At 42.8% G+C, this 21853-nt stretch overlaps 1 protein-coding gene across 4 annotated transcripts in view; it reads right to left on the minus strand.

The window, feature by feature from the left end:
• The window catches only part of CCDC150 (coiled-coil domain containing 150), a 44508-nt gene extending 23072 nt beyond the window's left edge, over positions 1 to 21436 (minus strand). For all 4 annotated transcript variants that reach the window (XM_054044426.1, XM_054044428.1, XM_054044427.1 and 1 more), the window contains exons 1-10: positions 21341 to 21436; positions 20960 to 21129; positions 20505 to 20725; positions 20199 to 20377; positions 18453 to 18521; positions 15636 to 15752; positions 9004 to 9133; positions 4951 to 4994; positions 3714 to 3806; positions 1373 to 1480 (exon numbers count right to left, since the gene is read on the minus strand). In XM_054044426.1, the coding sequence (XP_053900401.1) occupies positions 1373 to 1480; positions 3714 to 3806; positions 4951 to 4994; positions 9004 to 9133; positions 15636 to 15752; positions 18453 to 18521; positions 20199 to 20377; positions 20505 to 20725; positions 20960 to 21105 (1107 nt within the window). In that variant the 5' untranslated portion in view covers positions 21106 to 21129; positions 21341 to 21436. The remainder of the gene's footprint in view (positions 1 to 1372; positions 1481 to 3713; positions 3807 to 4950; positions 4995 to 9003; positions 9134 to 15635; positions 15753 to 18452; positions 18522 to 20198; positions 20378 to 20504; positions 20726 to 20959; positions 21130 to 21340) is intronic.
• Between the last annotated feature and the right edge of the window lie 417 nt (positions 21437 to 21853).

Raw genomic sequence — 21853 nt, forward strand, 5'->3', positions numbered from 1 at the left:
AGCAAAAAAAAAAAAAAAAAGACTGGTAGAGGGCACAAAGCTATTATTTAAACCAAAGTGTTCTCTCCTGGTCAGTTTGGGGATTTCTGTATCCTCTCTTAGTACTGGATAGTATAACACTACTCATGCCAATTTTTCAACATCTTTCTTGAAATGTGGACGCCAGAACTGGACACAGTATTCCTGTAGAGATTGCACCAGTGCCAAATACGGAGGTAGTATAATCTCTCATTTCCTGCTTGATAGCCCTCTGTTTATACATCCAAGGATTGCATGAGCGTATGGCCATAGCATTACACCAGGAGCTGATGTTCAGCTGATTAGCCACCACGACCCTCACATCTCTTTTAGAGTCACTGCTTTCCAGGATACAGTCCCCCATCCTGCAACTATGACTTATATTTTGTTCTTAGAAGATTTTACCTTTGGCTGTATGGAAACACATTGTCCGCTTGTGCCCTGTTTAGCCTGTATTATTTACCACTCCCCCACTCTGTGTGTCATCAGCAATCTTTATCAGCAATGATTTTCTGTTTTCTTCCAGGTCATTCATAAAAATATTAAATAATGTAAATGTTTGGTGGTGTGTTTGGGCCTGCCCAAAATACCCTTCTAAGCAATGCAAGAGAGCATAAACACTTTTTAAAAATCTGTACTTGCTATTTAAAGGGTATCCAACCATAAACTGGAATTTCTTTAGTCAATTAAAAAAATCATCACTCTGATGATGTCTCTTTTAAATAAATACTTGGAGACACATCAAACCAAAATAGTGAAGTCCTTAATCTTTGAGAAATGAATCAAGTCCCAGAAGATTGCTATCAGTCTAAGTTTTGAATTCTCTGTTCCAAGGGAAGAATGCTCTGTGTCATTCTCTGATGACACCAACTGGCTGACAGAAAAATAGTTATAGATGCCAGAATGAGCAGGGGCTAGTTCTGCACTGAAGAGAAGGCAGGAACTGTGTGGAGCAAGGAGAAAAGAAGAGCGAATAAATTCCAGAAGGTGATCCATATTAGAATGAGTGACCTGGGGAAAGATTGGATCTAGTCAATTAAACACACTCCTGGGTACCAAACTGTGCACTGATTCTATTCTCACATTAATTTTCATTTTATCAAGGATATTGCCTGTCATTTGAGCAGGAAGAGAATGGAGAATTATAATATGGCTTTACATTTTATTGGGGTTTGATACCAAGTGTTCAAAACCAACTATGTCAAGCTGACTACAATTCAGAGTCTTATTCCATAAAATATTTTACTGGATGTAACTGGTTTATTGAGCTTTTCCCCTCATCTATTCTTCCTGGTCTCTGAGCCACAGATGCTTCACATTGGCTATGTTACTAGCCTAATTGTGAACTGTATACCTTAAGCATGGCCTGGTGATCTGAAATGAGTTTAGCATTCTCCATGGAAACGCTTCGAAGTGTAGTACTCAGTTCTGAGCATTGTTGGGTCAACTGGTCATTAATGGCCTACAGAGGGGAAAACACACACGTTTTATTTCAAACTTTCTACAGTAAAAATAAAAACACTTAAAACCCTATCAATTTCTTTTATCTTTCCTCTACCCCCATCATCTTGCAGTTTTGAAGGTCAGTCTGACCTATGCTATAACCAGGTCCTCTGAGAAAAGTGTTCAGATAACACCAGTTTTCAGTGGAAGGGTCACAAAGTGTGCTGCTGTAAAAATGCTGTAAGACTGGCACAAACCAGTATCAGCAAAGCTAATGGTACTGAAGCTCTACCCTGATTCACTCAATGACACTTAGTATTTGAAGTAGCATGAGGCAAGAACAAAGGACCAGATTCCATTCTATAGTTTAAAAAATACATTGTCTAGAACCAGTCCCTGCAGGACTGTCTAGATGCTGGTTGCCCTTTGCCTTTCTCCAGGAAGGGAAAGATGGCCTTGTGACAAAAATACAGGACGGGAAATCAGGAGATCTAGGTATTAGAACATAAGAACAGCCGTACCGGGTCAGACCAAAGGTCCATCTAGCCCAGTATCCTGTCTACCGACAGTGGCCAATACCGGGTGCCCCAGAGGGAGTGGACCAACAGGCAATGATCAAGTGATCTCTCTCCTGCCATCCATCTCCATCCTCTGACAAACAGAGGCTAGGGACACCATTCCTTACTCATCCTGGCTAATAGCCATTAATGGACTTAACCACCATGAATTTATCCAGTTCTCTTTTAAACGCTGTTATAGTCCTAGCCTTCACAACCTCCTTAGGTAAGGAGTTCTACACGTTGACTGTGCGCTGCGTGAAGAAGAACTTCCTTGTATTTGTTTTAAACCTGCTGCCTATTAATTTCATTTGGTGACCCCTACTTCTTGTATTATGGGAATAAGTAAATAACTTTTCCTTATCCACTTTCTCCACATCACTCATGATTTTATATACCTCTATCATATCCCCTCTTAGTCGCCCCTTTTCCAAGCTGAAGAGTTCTCGCCTCTTTAATCTCTCCTCATATGGGACCCATTCCAAACCCCTAATCATTTTAGTTGTCCTTTTTCTGAATCTTTTCTAGTGCCAGTATATTTTTTTTTTTTTTTTTTTTTTTTAGATGAGGAGACCACATCTATACGCAGTACTAGAGATGTGGGCGTACCATCGATTTATATAAGGGCAATAATATATTCTCAGTCTTATTCTCTATCCCCTTTTTAATGATCCCTAACATCCTGTTTGCTTTTTTGACCGCCTCTGCAAACTGCGCAGACATCTTCAGAGAACTATCCACGATGACTCCAAGATCTTTTTCCTGATTTGTTGTAGCTAAATTAGCCCCCATCATATTGTATGTATAGTTGGGGTTATTTTTTCCAATGTGCATTACTTGACATTTATCCACATTAAATTTCATTTGCCATTTTGTTGCCCAATCACTTAGTTTTGTGAGTGGTTATTCTCAGCTCTGTGATAAAATCATTACAGAATGCTTTTTTGTAAGGGACATCTCTTTACAATTTACACTATGGCAGTGCTGCAGAAATGCCAAGACTCTAAAGATCCATTCACTTCACTGGAGAGCTGCTGCTAAACAGAAAAACTGTTGTACAGGATGGAAGTGAAGGAGAGCATTAGATAGCCAAAAACTCCAAACATTTTGCAGCACATCTTGCTTTTACTAAAGCAGCAATTAAGTGTCTTTCATAGATTCTAAGGCTAGCAGGGACCATTATAATCATCTTGTCTCCTGCCTATCACAGGCCATAATAACACATCCAGTAAATCCTGCATCAAGCCAATAAGTTGTGTTTGAGCAATCACATCTGTTTTAGAAAGCTATCCAGTCTTGATTTAAAGTCTTCAAGTAATGGAGAATCAGCCCTAATATATCTTTTCAATATGTAGAAATTGCGCCTTCTTAGAAGTCTAAGTATATCCATAAAAGCAGCCACAAGAATGGAAGCCTATGTTAGAATCGTGGCTAAATCAGAGACCATAAACTAAAGCAAATATTTTGGGATTTCAAATTACAACATCAAGAAACTAAGTCCTCATATTTAACATCTGTATCTGAAGCCTTTTCATTGTCACCAGCTCAGCAAGCAGACTGCAGCTTTCATTGTGTAGCTTTACCCCAGACCAGGGAGGCATACCAAGATGTGAGAATCACACTCAATTAGTCATTGTAGATCCTGTCTCCCATATTTTAGCTCCGTGATATGGTAAGAGATGCTACTTTCATTACCTGTACTTTCTCTGCTGTCTCTCGCAGAGCTGTTATTTCAGATCGTAGTTGCACATTTTCCTCATGTTCTTTGCTGAAAGACAGCTGTGCATTCTAAAGGGAAGAATTAAACAGAATTTCTCCATGAGAAAAGGTTAAAACAAACACAGTGTATTTCATCATACAGCCAAGAATTTCAGGGCATTTCACATTTGTCTCTCACCTTTTGTTTAACAGAGCTGGTTAGCCTGTAACAGTGCTACCTAAGCACCTGCAGATGCCAGACTGGGCTCCATTAATATAAACTTCCTTGCCAATTCTAGCCAAGATTATGAGACTCCAGTTAGTCTTTTCTGCATGTGTGTTTTCCTTATTTGGATAGTAAAGCACAACCTCATATCAATTCAAAACACCTATTTGCCTTTACTGTCAGTGATCTTGGCATCATCTTTTACCCTAAACTTTCCTCCTGCTACAAATTCTACATCTGCTCATCTATCACCACTGCTGCAGCACTACTTGTATATACCAAGCCTTGACATCACTAAAACCTTTTTACTTTCAAGCACAGCTTTGGGCTGCATAGACACAGACTGCATACAGACTGTAAGCTCATTGGGGGCAGTGACTATTTGTTGTATTTGTACAGTGCCAAGCACAAGGAGGTCTTGTTACATCACTCAGGCTCCTACACACTACCACAATACACAAAATAAATAATAATAATGGATTAGAAAGTAAATAGCTTCTTTCTATGACCCTGTTGCAGCCACACTTGGAATTTTGCATTCAACTTTGGACTCTTCACTGATAGGAGCCCTTCCCCATAGTAGTAAATACCTCCAAAAATCAAAGACAAACCTAGATTAGGCACATAACTTGTGACATTAATCCCTGTTTTGCTAACTGTTTAGTAGCCTTTAAGGGCTTGTTTTACACTGGGAATTCAGAAAAATTAATCCAAACTAACTAAAAAGTGTGAATTTAAAAATGGATTAGTTGAACCACATTAAGCCCGTGTAGACGTTCTTATTCAGAATTACAGTGGCTTTAATTTTATTTAGCCTTGAGTCTCTGAGTGGCATTTGTTCACATAAAAAAGACGCTATCCAATCTTACCCACATAACAGTCCCTGAACATGAGAGGAATAACAGAAGGTCTGCAAGTCAGGACTGAGGTACATTTGTATTTTGCTTCTTACATTAGAAAAAGGAGAAAAATCAACCCTTTCCCCCTCAACAGTTGTTTACAACTTACTTTTGCTTCTTCACTAAGCTGGGAAATGATGCAGTTTCTGGAATCTAAGGCAGAGCAAAATCAAAACAAAGCCATGAAACTATATGGTTGTAAATCAAAATGTCACCTTTTTAATTAAAGTGGCTTGCTTAGGTAACTGAATATGGAACAAATGTGCAAGATTTCCATGAACATGCTGCTCTGTCTGATAACACTTTTATTGATGGATCTAACCTTTCAGCAGGATCACTGTAGAGCACATCCTTCCTTCCTGTTAATCACAGGCAAGACTACTACTATTTTTTTTTTTTTTTTTTTTTTTTAAAAGAGGAAAGCACACAATTGTACCTCTCACTTATGCATGCAATTACTGTGATTGCTCACGCATCCTGGGTAACTGTGCTCATAACCTGAATTATGTGGCAATTGTACACACAGATTATGTGCAATACCATATATGTTTTTGTGTCTAAAACCTCAGGCCCCTAGTTTAAAAACACACATGGTACAAAAAGAATGTACTTGTGCTGGTCTGAATGAATTATCTGTATACTGTGTCTCTTCCAGTTCTGCACTGCTTCTGAATGAGACACTGACAAAGGTGAAGAGGACAAGAGATACACGAATGAAAAGAATATAAAAATGAAGCCAATCAAAGATTCTTGGTTACAACATCCAAAGTACATTCTGGAAAGGTCAGTCAAAAGATATTTCAAATAACAAAGGAAGAAAGACTTAAGAAGGATAAGTTCACTTTTACTTTCTGCATGAATCTCTCCCCCAGAAGTAAGCAAACTTCCTTTGGGGAAGCTAAAGGAAAAAAAAAATTAAATGAAAAATGCCATTTCATTTCTTCCTAATTCAATCTGTGGGGAAGGGATCAAAGTACATGGTGACAAGCTAAGTTCCCTCTAAGCTGCATGGCCACACAGCTGCCTATTAAGCACTGCATAGGTGCTCAGGGCTCCGGCGGGGAGAAATGCCTCTCTCCATTGTAGCCCCAGGGAGCACCAATGCACCCCAAACCTCTCAGGCCCAGCTCCACCCCGGAGCCCGCACCCCCAGACGGAGCCCTCATATCCCAACCCTCTGCCCCAGCCCTAGCCCCCTCCCACACACCGAATTCCTTGGCCTCACCCCGCTGTGTCACACATCACCTCCATATTGGTGCACATAACAAAATTCATTCATTCCGCATGTGGGTGGGAAAAATTAAAGGGAACATTGGTGACAAGTACGGGGTTTTAATCCTTTAGTGAACACTAGAAATTCACTAAATTTCAGCCCAAATTTGGCACTTGGGTAACAGATGGATTTTGGGAGGGGGGGGGGTTGGGTTTTTTTTGGGGGGGTGGGGGGGGATGGAACTGTTCTGTGTTTGTACAGGAAGAGAGCTCTCTCCCACCCACCCAATCCTACTATAACAAGGTGCCAAGATTCTCCTGTTTTCATACCCTCCTAGTGGGTGCTGGAACCCTTAAGCAAGCTGCAAGTTAATTATTGCTGTCTCGAGGCAGATATGGCTCATTAAATTTCATCCTGAATATAAAGGAAGCGGGAGTGGCTCTCTGGCAGAAGAAACTAGAATCTGGAACAGACAGATCTTGAGGGAAGGAACCCTAGGAAGAACGCTTAGGCAATATTGAGGATTTTCCGGGGGTGGGGGACAGGGATTTTATTTTTTGTTTTATTTTTAAAGAAAAAAGCAGATCCTAGGAGGAGTGGTCCTTTCAATCTGCAAGTGTGTAACTTTTGTTTGGAATTGGGGGGATTCCACCGGCTTACTTCACTGAAGCAGGGATTCCTGATCAGATCAACTACATTTTCGTTCACTGACATCTTTGTTCTGAGAGGCTGTTGTGTTCCTATTAAATCCCTCCCCTGCATCACAGTGCTTCTCACAGCATCTCCCAAATTATCTAAAGGAAAAGTGGTCAGGGAACTTTTCATGCTGTGCTATCTTACACGGCTACCCATAGCTCCAAAAGACCGAGTCATTAGCAACCAGCATAATACCCAAATATCAGTTCAAGAATTAAGTCCCATGATTACTCACTAGCTCAAATCTTCTCTGAAAGAGACTCGCATTGATGAAATCTGTTAAGAAAATTGCTATCATTCTATTCCCTTCTCCCTATTATTACTGCAGCCACTTTCCTCCAGCTAGGAAAAGGTTCAGGAGCTTCAGATAAAACCCAAGAGAAGTCTCTTCAAGAGTTCATCACCTCATAACCAGTCCTCCAATTAGCCAATATAGCTGTATCCTATCAGGAGAACCCTACTAGTTTTGAAATGATGGACCTCAGTCACTCAAGCCTCTGCTGTCTGGTAGGGAAGGTGTTGTAAGGCTAATAAATCAGAATAATAGAAATGTAGGACTGGAAGGGACCTTGATAGATCATTTAGTCCAGTCCCCAGCACTGAGGCAGGACTAAGTATTATCTAGACCATCCCTGACAGGTGTTTGTCTAACCTGTTCTTAAAAGCCTCTAATGACAGATTCCACAACCTTCCTCTGTAATTTGTTCTAGTGCTTAACTACCTTTACAGTTAGGAAGTTTTTCCTAATGTCTAATCTAAATCTCCCTTGCTGCAAGTTAAGCCCAGTACTACTTGTCCTATCCACTGTAGTTAAGGAGAACAATTTCTCACCCTCTTCTTTGTAACAACCTTTTATATACTTGAAGACTTCTTGTGCCCACCCCCGAGTCTTTTTTCCCCCAGATTAAACAAACAGTTTTTTTAAATCTTTCCTCATAAGTCATGTTTTCTAGACTTTTAATCATTTTTGTTGCTCTCCTCTGGACTTTCTCCTAATTGTCCACATCTTTCCTAATGTGTGGTGCCCAGACCTGGACGCAGCACTCCAGATGAGGCCTTATCAGTGCTGAGTAGAGTGGAAGAATTACTCCTCGTGTCTTGCTTAAAACACTCCTGTTAATACATCCCAGAACGATGTTCACTCTTTTTTTTTTTTTTTTGGCAACAGTATTACATTGTTGACTCTCATTTAGTTTGTGATCCACTTAACACCCAGATCCCTTTTCTGCAGTACTCCTTCCGAGGCAGTCATTTCCCATTTTGTGTTTGTACAATTGACTATTCCTTCCTAAGTGTAGTACTTTGCATTTGTATTAGTGAATTTCATCCTATTTATTTAAGACCATTTCTCCAGTTTGTCCAGATCATTTTGAATTCTAATTCTGCACTCCAAAGCGCTTGCAACCTCTCCAACCTTGGTATCGTCCGTAAACTTTGTAAGTGTACTCTCTGTGCCGTTATCCAAATCATTTATGAGAATATTGAATAGAACTGGACCCGGGAGAGGTCCCTGCAGGACCCCACTCACTATGCCCTTCCAGCTTGATTGTGAACCATTGACAACTACTTTCTGTTTTGTTTTTGCAACTAGTTATGCACCCACCTTCTAGTAGATTTGTCTAGGCTATATATCACTGGTTTGTTTATGAGAAGGTCAAGCGTGTCAGTATCAAAAGCCTTACTGATATTGAGATATTGCATCTATTGTTACCCCACATCCACCAGCTTGTTGTCAAAGGAGGATATTAGGTTGATGTGCCATGATTTGTTCTTAACAAAACCATGTTGACTGTTACTTATCACCCTGTTTTCTTCTAGATACTTACAAATTGCTTGCTTGATTATTTCCTCCATCATCTTTTTGGGTACCGAGGTTAAACTGACTGGTCTATAATTCTCTGAGTTGTGCTTATCCCCCATTTTATAGATAGATACTATATTTGCCCTTTTCCAGTCCTGTGAGATCTCTTCCATCCTCCACGAGTTCTCAAAGATAATCGCTAATGGCTCAGCAATATCTTCAGCCAGTTCCTTAAGTGTTCTAGAATGTATTTCATCAGGCCCTGCTGACTTGAAGATATCTAACTTGTTTAAAGTAATTATGAACTTGTTCTTTTCCTATTTTGGCCTCAGATTCTACCCCATTTACACTGATGTTCACTCTGTTAGTCGTCCAATCACTGCTAACTTGTTTGGTGAAAACTGAAACAAAAAAGGCAATATTCAGTCCTAGCTGAGAACCTGCTATCATACCCAGGTCCGCTTTCAGCTGTGTACACTCCTGCCCCAGCTGTGCAGTTCTCTCCTCCTCCTTCTGTAACCTCTCTCGGGCAAGCTGGACATCCTTGTGCAGGCCATGGCAGTCCTGCTGCAGCACCTGTACCTACAGGGATACCACACAATCAGCTTTTCTCTGGGATACAAAGTTTTATAAAAAACATGAGAATCTAAGCAAGTTTCAGAATCCAAAGGGTTAGCCTATTGGAGAGGAAAAAGCTAATCAGATTGTTTCAAGCATAATGTTTTAAAGAAGAATCACAAAGGGCAGGTAGTGAGGTATCAGAGGTTGTAGAAAGGATCCCAATTGCCTGCTTATTTTATGCAGTCAAACCGATGGAGCTAGAGATGATAAAGATGCATATTATAAGAGAAGTGAAATCAAATTAGCAGGGTGGTGAGTAAGCAAAGTCTGAACCATTCTGTCTCTTCCCGCACTACTTATCAAAACAGGACATTGTGATAGATATAAACATCAGAAAGCACGGGATGGATTAAATTAAACCATTTTCTCTCCTTTTAATCCAACCTTGTTTTGCTCATTCACTGTTAGTGTCCTGTATAACTGAAGTCTACAAGAATCTTAAGATAACTAACAAAAGCTAGGAAAAGAATAAAGTATGAAATTTCTATTAGCAGTATGCCGAACAATTCCAGAGGCAGCAGAAGGGACCTTGAAGGAACAGATTAAGCAGATGCTTGACAACCCAAAACCTGTTTTCCCAGGATTGACAAAATACATAAATTGACAGTGTTTAATATATAAATAAATCAGTGTTTGCTCATTTGATTAATTTAAACATGAATAAATCTCAATCTGATTTTTTGTTGTTTGTAATCCAGTTGTAGTGCTGTGGATTTAGAAATGTTTAGGCAGCCTTTGTTGCTTGGGTTTTTTTGTTGTTGTTGATCTGAAGTATAACCAATCTCTCTCTGCATTCACCTCCCTCATGCTTCACAAGGGCTTCATATTGCAAATGCACTTGTGAACTGAAAGCCACCTTTGTTATTGTGGGAATTCCTGGGGAAAACATTGTTACTCCAGAAGGTTTAAGAACTCTATGGAATATCTTCAGAAATGTTGTTTTCTAGCAGAAAGCTGTACCAGTACTTTGCTAGCTGATACTACTACGCATATTTCTTTTTAATGTTCAATATTGTTTAGTTACTTATAAAACACTGAAAACATTTGTACCATTGATAATATTGAAAAGACCAAAAAAACCCCAAACCCTTAACTAAAATTAGAGAAATTGCCAGCTGAAAAGTTAGGATAAACCAGTCATAATTAACTTCCTTCACCTTCTGGTGTATCATGAATATTAATGTAGATTTCTTAATACAACCACAATACATACAGAGGCCTTCCAGAAGAATGTCCATACAGGGTCAGACCAATGGTTCATCTAGCCCAGTATCCTGTCTGGCCAGTGCCAGATGCTTCAGAGAACACGAATAGAACAGGGCAATTTACTGAGTGATCCATCCCCTGTTGTTCAGTCCCAGTTTCTGGCAGTCAGAAGTTTAGGGACACCCAAAGCATGGAGTTGCATCCCTGACCATCTTGGCTAATAGCCATTGATGGACCTATCCTCCATGAACTTTTTTTTTTTTTTTAACCCGGTTATACTTTTGGCCTTCAGAACATCCCCTGGCAATGAGTTCCATGGGTTGACTGTGCATTGTGTGAAGAAGTTTGTTTTAATCCTGCTGCCTTATTCATTTCATTGGGTGACCACTGGTTCTTGTACTATGTGAAGGGGTAAATAAAACTCCCCCCCCCCCCTCCCCACACCATTCATGCTTTTATAGACTTCTGAGATATCCCACCCTTAGTTGTCTCTTTTTTTTAAACTGAACAGTCCCCATCTTTTTAATCTCTTCTCATATGGAAGGTATTCCATACCCCTCACCTTCCTGCCCCCACCCCCTTCTCTGTACTTTTTCCACTTCTAATATCTCTTTTGAGATAGGGTGACCAGAACTGCATGCAGTATTCAAGGTGTGGGTGTACCATGGATTTATATAGTGGCATTATGATATTTTCTGTCTTATATATCTCTTTCCTCATGATTCCTAACATTCTGTTGCTTTTTTGACTGCCGTTGCTCATTGAGCAGCTGTATCCAGAAAGCTATCCACAACAACACGAAGATCTTTCTTGAGTGGTAACAGCTAATTCAGATCTCATCACTTTGTATGTACAGTTAAGATTATGTTTTCCAATGTGCATTACTTTGCATTTAGCAACACTGAATTTCATCTGCCCTTCTATTGTCCAGTCACCCAGTTTGGTGAGATCCCTTTTGTAACTCTTCACAATCTGCTTTGGATTCAATTATCTTGAATAATTTTGTATTGTCTGTAAACTTTGTCATCTCACTGATTACCCCTTTTTCCAAATCATGTAGGAATATAGTGAACAGCACTGGTTCCAGTACAGATCCTTGGGGGACTCTGCTATTTACCTCTCTCCACTGTGAAAATTGACCATTTATTCCCATCTTTTAACCGGTCCCGTGGACTTTTCTCTGTTATCCCATGACTGCCTACTTTGTTTAAAAGCCTGTGGTCAGAGACCTTGTCAAAGGTTTTCTGAAAGTCCAAGTACATTATATCCACTGCATCACTCTTGTTCACATGTTGGTTGACACCCTCAAAAATTCTGAGTGGTGAGGCATGGCTTCCCTTTACAGAAGCCATGTTGATCTTCCCCAACAACTCGTGTTCATCTGCGTGTCTGAGAATTCTGTTCTCTACAATAGTTTCAACCAATTTGCCTGTTACTGAAATTAGGCTTCCTGACCTGTAATTGCCAGGATCGCCTCCGGAGCCTTTTTTAAATTTCAGCATCCCGTTAGCTATCCGCCAGTCACCTGCTACAGGAGCTGATTTACAAGAGAAGCTCCACATAAGTTAGTAGTTCTCAAATTTCATAGTGGAGTTCTTTCAGAATTCTTGGGTGAATACCAGCTGGTCCTGGTGACTTATTACTGTTTAATTCATCAGTTTATTCCAAAACCTCCTTTATTTACACCGCAACCTGGGATATTTCCTGAGATTTGTCACCTAAAAAGAATGGCTCAAGTGTGGGAATCTCCCTCACATCCTCTGTAATGATGATTGATGCATTTAGCTCCTTGAGAGCTTTCTTCATCTCCTTGATCATCCAGCGGTGCCACAGGCTTCCTGCGGCTCATGTACTTCAACAATTTTTTGCTGTTAGTTTTTGTGTGTCTTGCTCGTTGCTCTTCAAATTCTTTTTTGGTAATAGGTGACTTGCCAGATTTTTGCTCCTTTCTATTTTCCTTATTAGGCTCTGGCTTCCAATTTTTAAAAGAGGTCTTTTTGTTTCTAGCCATCTTTTACTCCACTTTTTAGCCATGGTAGCATTTTATTGGTATGGTTTTGTTTTGTTTAAAGTTTGGGGCATATATAGTTTTGAGCCTCTACTATGATGTTTTTAAAAAGTTCCCATGCAGCTTGCAGGCATTTCACTCGTGACTGTTGCTTTTAATTTCCATTTAACTAACCTCCTCATTAAGTGTAGTTCCCCTTTTTGAAGTTCAATGCTACTCTGCTGGGTTTCTTTGGTTTTCCTCCCTACAAGGATATTAAATGTAATTACATTACGGTTGCTGTTACTGAATGGTTCAGCTATATTCACCTCTTTGACCACATCCTGTGTGCCACTTACAACTAAATCAAGAACTGCCTCTCCCCTTGTGGGTCCAGAACTAGCTGCTCCAAGAAGCAGTCATGAACAGTGGCTAGAAATTTTATCTCTGCCTCCCATCCTGAGGTGATATGTTCCCAGTCAATAAGGGGATAGTTGAAATCCCTTACATTACTATTGAATTTTCTGTTTGTGTCGACTCTCTAATCTCCCTTAGCATCTAACAATGAAAGTCACCATCCTGGTCAGGTGATCAGTAGTATATTCCTACTGTTGTTATTCAAGCATAGAATTTCTGTCTGTAGAGATACCATGACACTATTAGATTCATTTAAGATTTTTACACATTTGAATCTAAGCTTTTTCACATATGCCATTCTTCCACCAGTACAACAAGGAGTCCGGTGGCACCTTAAAGATTAACAGATTTATTTGGGCATAAGTTTTCATGGGTAAAAAACCCACTTCTTCAAATGCATGGAAACAGACTAACACGGCTACCCCTCTGATACTCTTCCACCAGTGCAACTTACTCTATCATTCCTATATATTTTATACCCTGGTATAATCATGTCACATTATCATCATTTCAGCAAGTTTCTGTGATGCCTATTATATCAATATTCTCATTTAATACCAGGCACTCAAGTTCACCCATCTTAGCATTTAGACTTTTTGCATTTGCATACAAGCACTTATAAAATTTGTCACTATTTAGTTGTGCACGTTGTGTAATTGAATAGCACTCTTTTTTGTTTGACTGTTTTTCTTCAGTCCATACCTCTACTTTATCAACTTCTATCCTCTTCTCTTTACTAGTCTATGGAGTATCCCCTTTAATAAATCCTCTAAGGGATGGGTTTGCCCAAATTGTGTGCACCTCTGCACGTGTTGGCTTACCTTCAGCCTTTAGCTTAAAAACTCTATGATCTTTTTAATTTTACATGCCAGTAATCTGGTTTTGTTTTGGTTTAGGTGGAGCCCGTTCCTCCATTCCCAAAAGGTTCCCCAGTTCTTAATAATACTAAATCCCTCCTCCCAACACCACTGTCTCATTCGAGATGCTGCAGGTCTGCCTATTGGAATTGGAAGCATTTCAGAGAGTACTACCATGATGGTCCTGAATTTTAAAATCTCTTACCTAACAGCCTAAATTTGGCCTCCAGGACTTCTTTTATCTTTTCCCTTTGTCAGTGGTACCTACATGTACCATGACCACTGGCTCCTCCCCAGAGCTATCCATAAGTCTGTAACCTTTGCACTTGGCAGGCAATTCTCTGTGCGGTTCTCCCAGTCATCACAAACCCAGCTATCTATATTTCTAATAATTGCATCCTCTTATTACTAATAACAGGCATCCCTGCCCCAGAAAGGTATGCTCTGTGGGAGAGGATGTCACACCCCAATGGCCCCCTCCCTCAAGGGGTCTCCTGGGGAAGGCAGATTAGCATTGTATATTGCTAACACTGTTGCAAGAATCGCAGGACATTTTGGGAAGGGTCAAAGGTGTGAGTGAGCGTGGAATGGAAGATTCCTTTGCAGGTTGAGAGAGGCCAGAGGGGGAAGAAGGAAGAGAGCAAAGAATGGGTTAACTCCATGCTCCTGCTAGGCCCGAAAATATGACGCGGACTCCAGCCAGCTCAAAGCCACATACAGCAGACATCTGACTCTCGGCTGCCTGCCAAGAAAGAGGTGGGCCCAGAATCCACCGACCAGATGTGAGAAAGAAAGATTCAGCTGAACAGACTTGCAGAGCCAGCCCATAACAAGTGGGCAAAGGCCAGCAAAGAGGACAACAAAGTCTAGCCGGTGTGTTTTGGGAAAGTTGAGGAGACCACAGAGAGCCGGTTTTGATTGGTACAAAGAGCATCAGGAGCAGAGGTCCCTAAATGGAACACCCTCAAAGGAACCCAGGACTTAAAACCTTCTTGAGAACTGGAGCAACTTGGAGATCACAGCGGACCCCGGATGACCTGGGCCCAGGACAAGAACTCCTGTCCATCCCTCCCCCTCTTCTTTTCACCCAGGCTTGGTCAGTCTCGGGTAGTGCAGGTGTGAGTATGAAAGTGGGTTAGGGCTTGGGGCACTAACGCTTTCTTTCTTTCTTCCTTCCTTCCTCTGAGTGACATGCCCCCCCCCCCAGCACTCTCCACTGTTGTTTTAGTATTTTATTAATAAAGCTTTAAAACTTAGACACTTGGTGTTTCGTCATCTCCTCCCCAACGATCCTGTGACCTCAACCTGATCACCTGACGCCTCAGGCAGATTGGTAACAGAAATCTGTTACAAGGATACCATGACATCATCTGGAAGGAGGATCCCCACTATGGGATTGTTTCCCTTCACTTCAGCTTGATGTTCTCCTTCCCCAAGACTCTCATCCTCCTCAACAGCACAGGGGCTATGAGGCGGGAGCAGGACTGCTCTACTGTGTCCAGGAAAGTCTTATCTATGTACATCTGTCTCCCTTAGTTCCTTCAATTCAGCCACTCTGATTTCAAGAGCCTGTAATCAGTCTCTACGGACCATCAGGTGCTTGCACTGAATGCACACATATGCCATCTACCCACAAGGCAGGTAATTATAGGTGCTACATTCAGTGCAATAAACTCAATCACCCTCACTCTGCTGCAGGACTTTCTGCTTGCATTATTGTTACTTTTGCTGGATCTCACAATTGCCCGTCTGTTTCTCTGCAGAGCATTCACAATGAATTGCTTGTCAACTTTTAGACCTTTAACACCTCATTATAATTATTTAATTAAGATTCCCTTTTCCACACCTTGCATACTGAAGCTAAGTGATTACAAAGATATGTTAACTGCTCTCTAGGAAGAACACTCCAACCTCTTACTATTCTTCCTGCTCGGAGGCAAAAAAAAAAAAAATTAGACACAAAGAAAAAGTGGAAGAGGTGCTGTGCTTCTCCAACCTGTTCCCGTTCTGCCTCCACTGTTATCTCCATATCCTGCACACGTCTCAGCATGGTTGCTTGGGATTCCTCCAAAGACTCCCGCAGACTTGCCTCCTGTGAAAGCTGCTCCCTTAGCTACAAGAGACAAAACACTGGGTATGTGGCTGGAGACAGCAACAAGCCATAAAAACTGAAGATTAATGAAGCAGATAGGGGTTCAATACAGCAAAGCAACCATTATTAGTCATATCCAGTGATCTGTTAAAGGTGATAACACTATGGAGTAAGTATTTCATGGAAGTGGTAAAGCAAGGAAGCAATACCAAACAACCCACTCAGCTATGGAAAATGTATTAATAACCAGACAGATTTAGTACCTGGACCAAAATTTGTGTTTACTGAGGGTGGCAATTCTACTCCCTACAGTGTGCTCAGAGACCCAACTATTTTTCTCTGTCTCAAATCTTACTGCTCTTGTGCCACGTTACCATTCCTCCATCCAAGGGCCTGCTGTGTCTGTCTTCCTCTGGACAGAGTCAACATTGCTTCTGAACATGTTGGAAAGAGTCACTGCAGAGATGAGGCACTTCTACTACAGGGACTGAGCAAACACAGTGGGCCTGATTTTGTTCTCATCAGTGCAATTCCAGTTGACGATCAATGTAATTAAGACTAGAATCAGGCATATAGTCTCCCCACCACACTCAAAGTTCAATTCCTTGCAGGGTAGCACACTGTGTTACTATGAGACTCTTGGGTTCATTGCTAAAAGGGATACCTGCCATTCAATAAGGACTAAGCAGCGACTCTTTTCCCCAAAAACCCAATTCAGCTGAATCTCCCAGGTTGGAATCTATCATTTTATTAACACGTGTTTTATATACACTGAAAACTTCTTGCTGCAAGATTCTTCCATGAAAGTTTTCTGTAACTGGAACTACAAGCTTGAAATATATAGTGTGAAACATCCTATAAAAGCAAATCACACATGATATGCTCTTGACCCTATGCAACAGGTGATTCTAATCTCTGGTGTCCCCAGGAAAAGCTAGGACCCAGGAGCGTTTCTCTTATTTCCAGGTGGTGTTGACAGAAGATGTAGATTACTTTGAAGCCTGATTCGCTAAAGACATTTATATCAAGTTACTAAGAAGGGGCCCATAATAAAAAGAATTCCTAGGGACAAACATTAATAAGTTAGGCTATGAGAAGAGGCTTTTCTTCAGTTTGTTGCAGAGAAACCAGCACCAATTTGAAATAGGGCCTAGCTCCATGCTGGTCACGAGTACTGCCAAAATACTGAGTGTTAAACATGTGAGCTAGTGTATCTGGGAATTGAGACTTCTGTTCCTCTGAACTATAAGAAGAGAGCATCAGATACACACCAAGAGAAATGTTTAAAGTTGTATAATGACAACTATTCTCTGAAAAGACTCCAAATGTGCTGTACTCACTGAAGGATGACCGATCTGAAGCATCAAGTACCTAAATGCATTGCTTATAACAAGGGCCATGTGTACTTCAGAACAAGCTCAATCTGAATGTTACTGCAAGGCCTACAGCCTTTCTCCAGCATAGCAAACTGCAAAGTCCTCTATCACTCACTTTCATTTAATTATTAAATAACATCCTGTTTTTAAAAATAATCTCTGTACCAGACTAGTGGTCTGGGGAGATCTGGTCAGTTACACACAGTGATAATTTTACTTGTTTCCAGCTACTAAGGAACATTAAAAGAAGCTGAAAAGACATGGAAAAGGAATGCCAGGGAAGTAATTGTTGTCGTTGCTACAGAGAGACTTAATCATCAATTGACGGTGTTGTGTGTGATTGTGAATGGGAGGGGAGGTGGTCCACACCAGAAGTCAGAGAAGCCACTCATGTACACGTAAGTGTACTACTTACTTTGATACTCACTTTTATGATTAAGTTTTCAGTGTGACCTATGTTGACAGAGTATCCACATTGTATTTGTAGTTGGAGGTTTTGACAACTGGGGCCTTAAGCTTCCAAGAACAGTGAGAGAAAGCACTTAGCTTTTTGGCACTCCTATGAGGCACTTGTGTTTGTTTGTTTTTTTAAACCAAGGAGGGGATACATCTTCTTTCCCTCCCATTTTATGGAGTAAGGTGGGCTGGGGGGCAGGAAATCCATTTTCCCAATGGAAGGAGCAATTTGCATGATCTCACCAACTGCTTCCATTACCCACCTCACATCCTTTCTGTTCCCTAAAGGATTACCACCACTGCAGCTTGCATAGTGCATCAAGCATCCTTCTGGCCAAGACATGATCAGGACCCCTTTTAAGTCCTTCAGAACTGCTGCTCATTTGGCTTGAAAAGTTATTAAATGACATAAGGACATAACCCACACTCTCCAACAGGATTAGGCTGCTTTTCAGAAGCTCACACCCTCCTTCATCAGGACAATAAGATGCCTCATGCCTGCACTCTATTTCTTTAATTAGTCCATAACAAGGTAAGTGCTACAACTTGTTCACTAGCTAGCAGACATTAAGTCACCAGTTCCATTTTTGGACGCAATAAAGTCATTCTCCATGATTGCAAGAAGCAGTTACATTGTAGGCTAAGGGTAAAACCTACTGCCACAGCATGGAACTCAGGTCTCTGTTAGTAACTTCAACTCATACTTTTTGTATCTTGCATGAAAGAAATTCTGTCTTAGGTTTGTAGATCGGGGCTTGCTCAGCAGTCTTCTTTCAGCTGTACATATTCCATTCCTGGTTTTCATAGATTCATACCCAGATCACCATCCAGGCTTTTCCCCAAAAAATTTATCACTTCACTCTTCCTTCTAACCTTCTTTTGCGCTTACCTCGTGAAGTCTATGGTTCATTATGTGTTTTGTTGTCCTCAGCTCCTCTGCTGCAATGGCTACATCTGTCTACAAGAGGACAAAAAACAAACACACAATTTATGCCTCACAACAACTGCAGCAAAACTTTCAAAAGTATTTCAAAACCAGGTTGGCCAGTAACCCATTGCATATTATTTTACATTACATGCCATGCTGAGACCTGCGTTTGATTCCTAGTTCTAGTCTCGTGCTCTAAAGCAACAAACACCTTGCATTGCTTTTCAGCAACCACTTAAGACAATTAGAAGATGGGTAACAGATTCCAGAACAGTCCTCTTCAGTTGGAAGGATGGTGGCCTAGCTGTAGGACCCAGAGCGTATATGGGGAAAAATAGAGATGTGCTTAGCAATCCGTGAGTTGGAGGGGGTAAAAACCTCAATTCTTGAGGGGTTAAAAAAAAAAAAAAAAAAAAAAAAAAACCCCAACCCTGTCTTTATAAGTCACACTCAATTTATCACCATCATTTATTGCTGGATCTAGAGAGCTCCATTCACAAAGATGAGATTGTCTTTTTCTCCAACAAAAAATGGCACCGGCCACACAATGTCATTTCTAATCACACACACCTAACCTCTGAGCACATCAAAGCACAGTCTTATTTTCAAAGGTGGCAGCATTTAAAGACCAGTGCATTAATATTGGAATGAGTATAGACACTCTTCAAAAACTACAACTTTCAGCCCCAGTGTTCCCTTTAATTTTTCCCACCCATGTGCAGAATGAACTTTATGTGCACTCATATGGAGGTGATGTGTGACACATTATCTTATTGATGCACATAACAAATTCATGTGGGTGGGGTGGGGCCGAGGGGTTCGGGGTGTGGCAGGGGGCTGGGGCAGGGGGTTAGGTGCGCGGGGGGAGGGAAGGCTCTGGCTGGGGGTGCAGGCTCTGGGGTGGGGTCAGGACTGGGGCAAAGGGTTGGGATGCGGGGGAGGTTCGGGCTCTGGGGTGGGGCCAGGGATGAGGGGTTTGGGGTGCAGGCTGCCCCGGGGCTGCCATGGGGGAGACTCCCCCCAGCCCCTCTCACTGCAGCAGCTTGGGGCTGCAGAAGAGGCGCCTCTCCCCGGCTGCAACAGCTCTGGCAAAGTGGAGCCAGGCCGAGGGAGGGGCTCCTCTCCCCCAGCCACAGTAAGTCCAGGCAGGTCGATGCTGGGGCTGGTCGGGAGGGGCGCCTCTGGAGGTGAAAGTGGGCTGGTACAGCGTACCGGTAAGAAGTGGCCGCTGGTATGGCCCCATACACAGCTGACGTTAAAGCGCTGCCGCCACAGCCGCCGGGGTGGGGTGGGGTGGGGTGTGTGTGTGTTGCAAAAGAGGCAGCTGCCCTGGAGCCCGACAATTTAAAAGGGCCCCGGGCTCCCGGCCGCCATCGCTGCTACAGCAACAGCAGCCAGAGCCCTGGGTCCTTTAAATTGCCACCAGAGACCCAGGCAGTGCAGGGCAGGCAGCACTGAAGGGCTGGCTGGGGAAGGCTGACCCCCATCCCTGCCCCTTCCACCTGAGGTCCAGAGCTGGGCCTCCATACCTGTAAGACTTTTAAGTTACTTTCACCCCTGGGAGCCTCTCCCTGCCGCTGCAGGTCCATGCTGGGGGAGAGACATCTCTACCCGGTATGGGGCTTAATAGGCAGCTGTGTAGCCGCACAGCTTAGAGGGAACTTAGCCCAACACCCCACCATGCACATTCACAGCTAGCTCCTGTACCTTGGTTGCTGTGGCAATTTCCAAAGCAGCACTTAATCTTTGAACTTCTTCCTGGGCCTTTTCTACATCCTCTTTTGCCTCACTTAGCTGTTGGCGCAACTTCATTGCCTCTAGCTGTACAACCTTCAGTTCCTGCAGGTGTTCCTCCTGCATTGTGTTCATACGCTGTTCCAGATGGGCTGCCAAACAACAAGAGAGGATCAAAAATGGTCATTATAAAGAATACAGAAAAAAATGCATTTGAAGGGCTGAAAGAGAATGAGGACATCTGCTACCAACACAAAAACCAGCTTTCTACTTCTGTACCTGCATGCTTGGGATTCAGCTCCTTTTCAGTCTGCAACCGGAAGAGGTTTAGCTTCAAGGTCTGCACAACACTCTCCAACCGGCACATTCGATTCACTAGAGATTCACAGTTCTTCCATAGCATGTCACTTTCACCTACAAACGCTACCCTGGCCCGAACAGGGCTAACAGGCTGGTGGCTCCCAGGTGTCTCTAAGGGCTTTGAATGGAAGAGATCAAGGCTGAAAGAAGAGAACACGTGGCACTATTTATATCGTTTAAAAAAAAAAACACACACACTTGTTTCATGCCGCTGGAATGTTTCTTGCTATGCCTGATGGCTGCAGCATGTGTCTCTGCCAGCAACTTCTACTCCCCAGAGAAGCCGAGAAACAAAAGTGGAACAAGCGGAGGAAAAGTTACTAACACAATATCGCGCGTTCCCCAGGGAAAGGAGGACCCGATCCGAACCGTACCTGTGTCCGTTCACACCGAGCAGCTCCAGGTCTCTCGCCAGCGCGCTGGTCTGCTCCTCAACCACACTCATCCTCTGCTGGAGCACGGCGAAGGCTTCGGGCGCTGTGGCACTGACGCTCATGGGGGCGATGGTCGGCCTGGCCATGGCTGCCCCGCACCCAGCCGTTACCTGAGGGCGATGTGGCCATGTCACAGGGCGCCGGGCTGACCTGCCGCCCCAGGACGGGGCAGGCCCTTCGGTCACTCCCAGGCACCTTAACTGCGACCCCCCAGGCCCAGCCGCCCGGCCCAGCCCCTCTCCCCCGCGAGAGCAGACGGGCCGCCCGGGCACTGGGGGCTGCGCTCTATCCCCCCCCCCCCGGGCCAGCGTCACCCCTTACCCCGCTCGCTGACACTTCGCGGCCCCGTTTCCATGGAGCTCCTTCCCCGCTTCAAACCGACCCGCGGCTTTAGCGGACACCATCCTGCGCACGCGCCGCGAGCCCAACTCCCCATGCACTCTGGGATATGTAGTCCTTTCCGCCCCATCCGGCCACGGAGCCAAACAGTGCCGGCCTGCCGGAGAGGCACCTGGGATGATTTTTTTTGCCGGACGCGCATGCGCAATGAACCTCACCAGGGTGGAGCGGGTCATGCTGGGATATGTAGTTTCGGTCTCTCGCTATGCCAGCATAGAGCAACGTGGGGCAGCCTGGTCTAGTGGTGAGAGCTGAGGGTTGGCAGTGCACTATGGGTTCTTGTTCTGTATGGCATTCAAGGTGACTTGATGCTTTAGTTTCCAGGTATTGTGAGTAATCCGCTTGTCACAAAATTTGAGTTGTTTTAAGCTCCAGCTCTTAGAGTGATACGAGTACACAAGAATCTCAGTGTTCATTTTGTTTTTTAGTTTGTTT

The sequence above is a fragment of the Malaclemys terrapin genome, chromosome 11, assembly GCF_027887155.1.
Source record: "Malaclemys terrapin pileata isolate rMalTer1 chromosome 11, rMalTer1.hap1, whole genome shotgun sequence".
In the NCBI taxonomy this organism is placed as follows: Eukaryota; Metazoa; Chordata; order Testudines; family Emydidae; genus Malaclemys; species Malaclemys terrapin.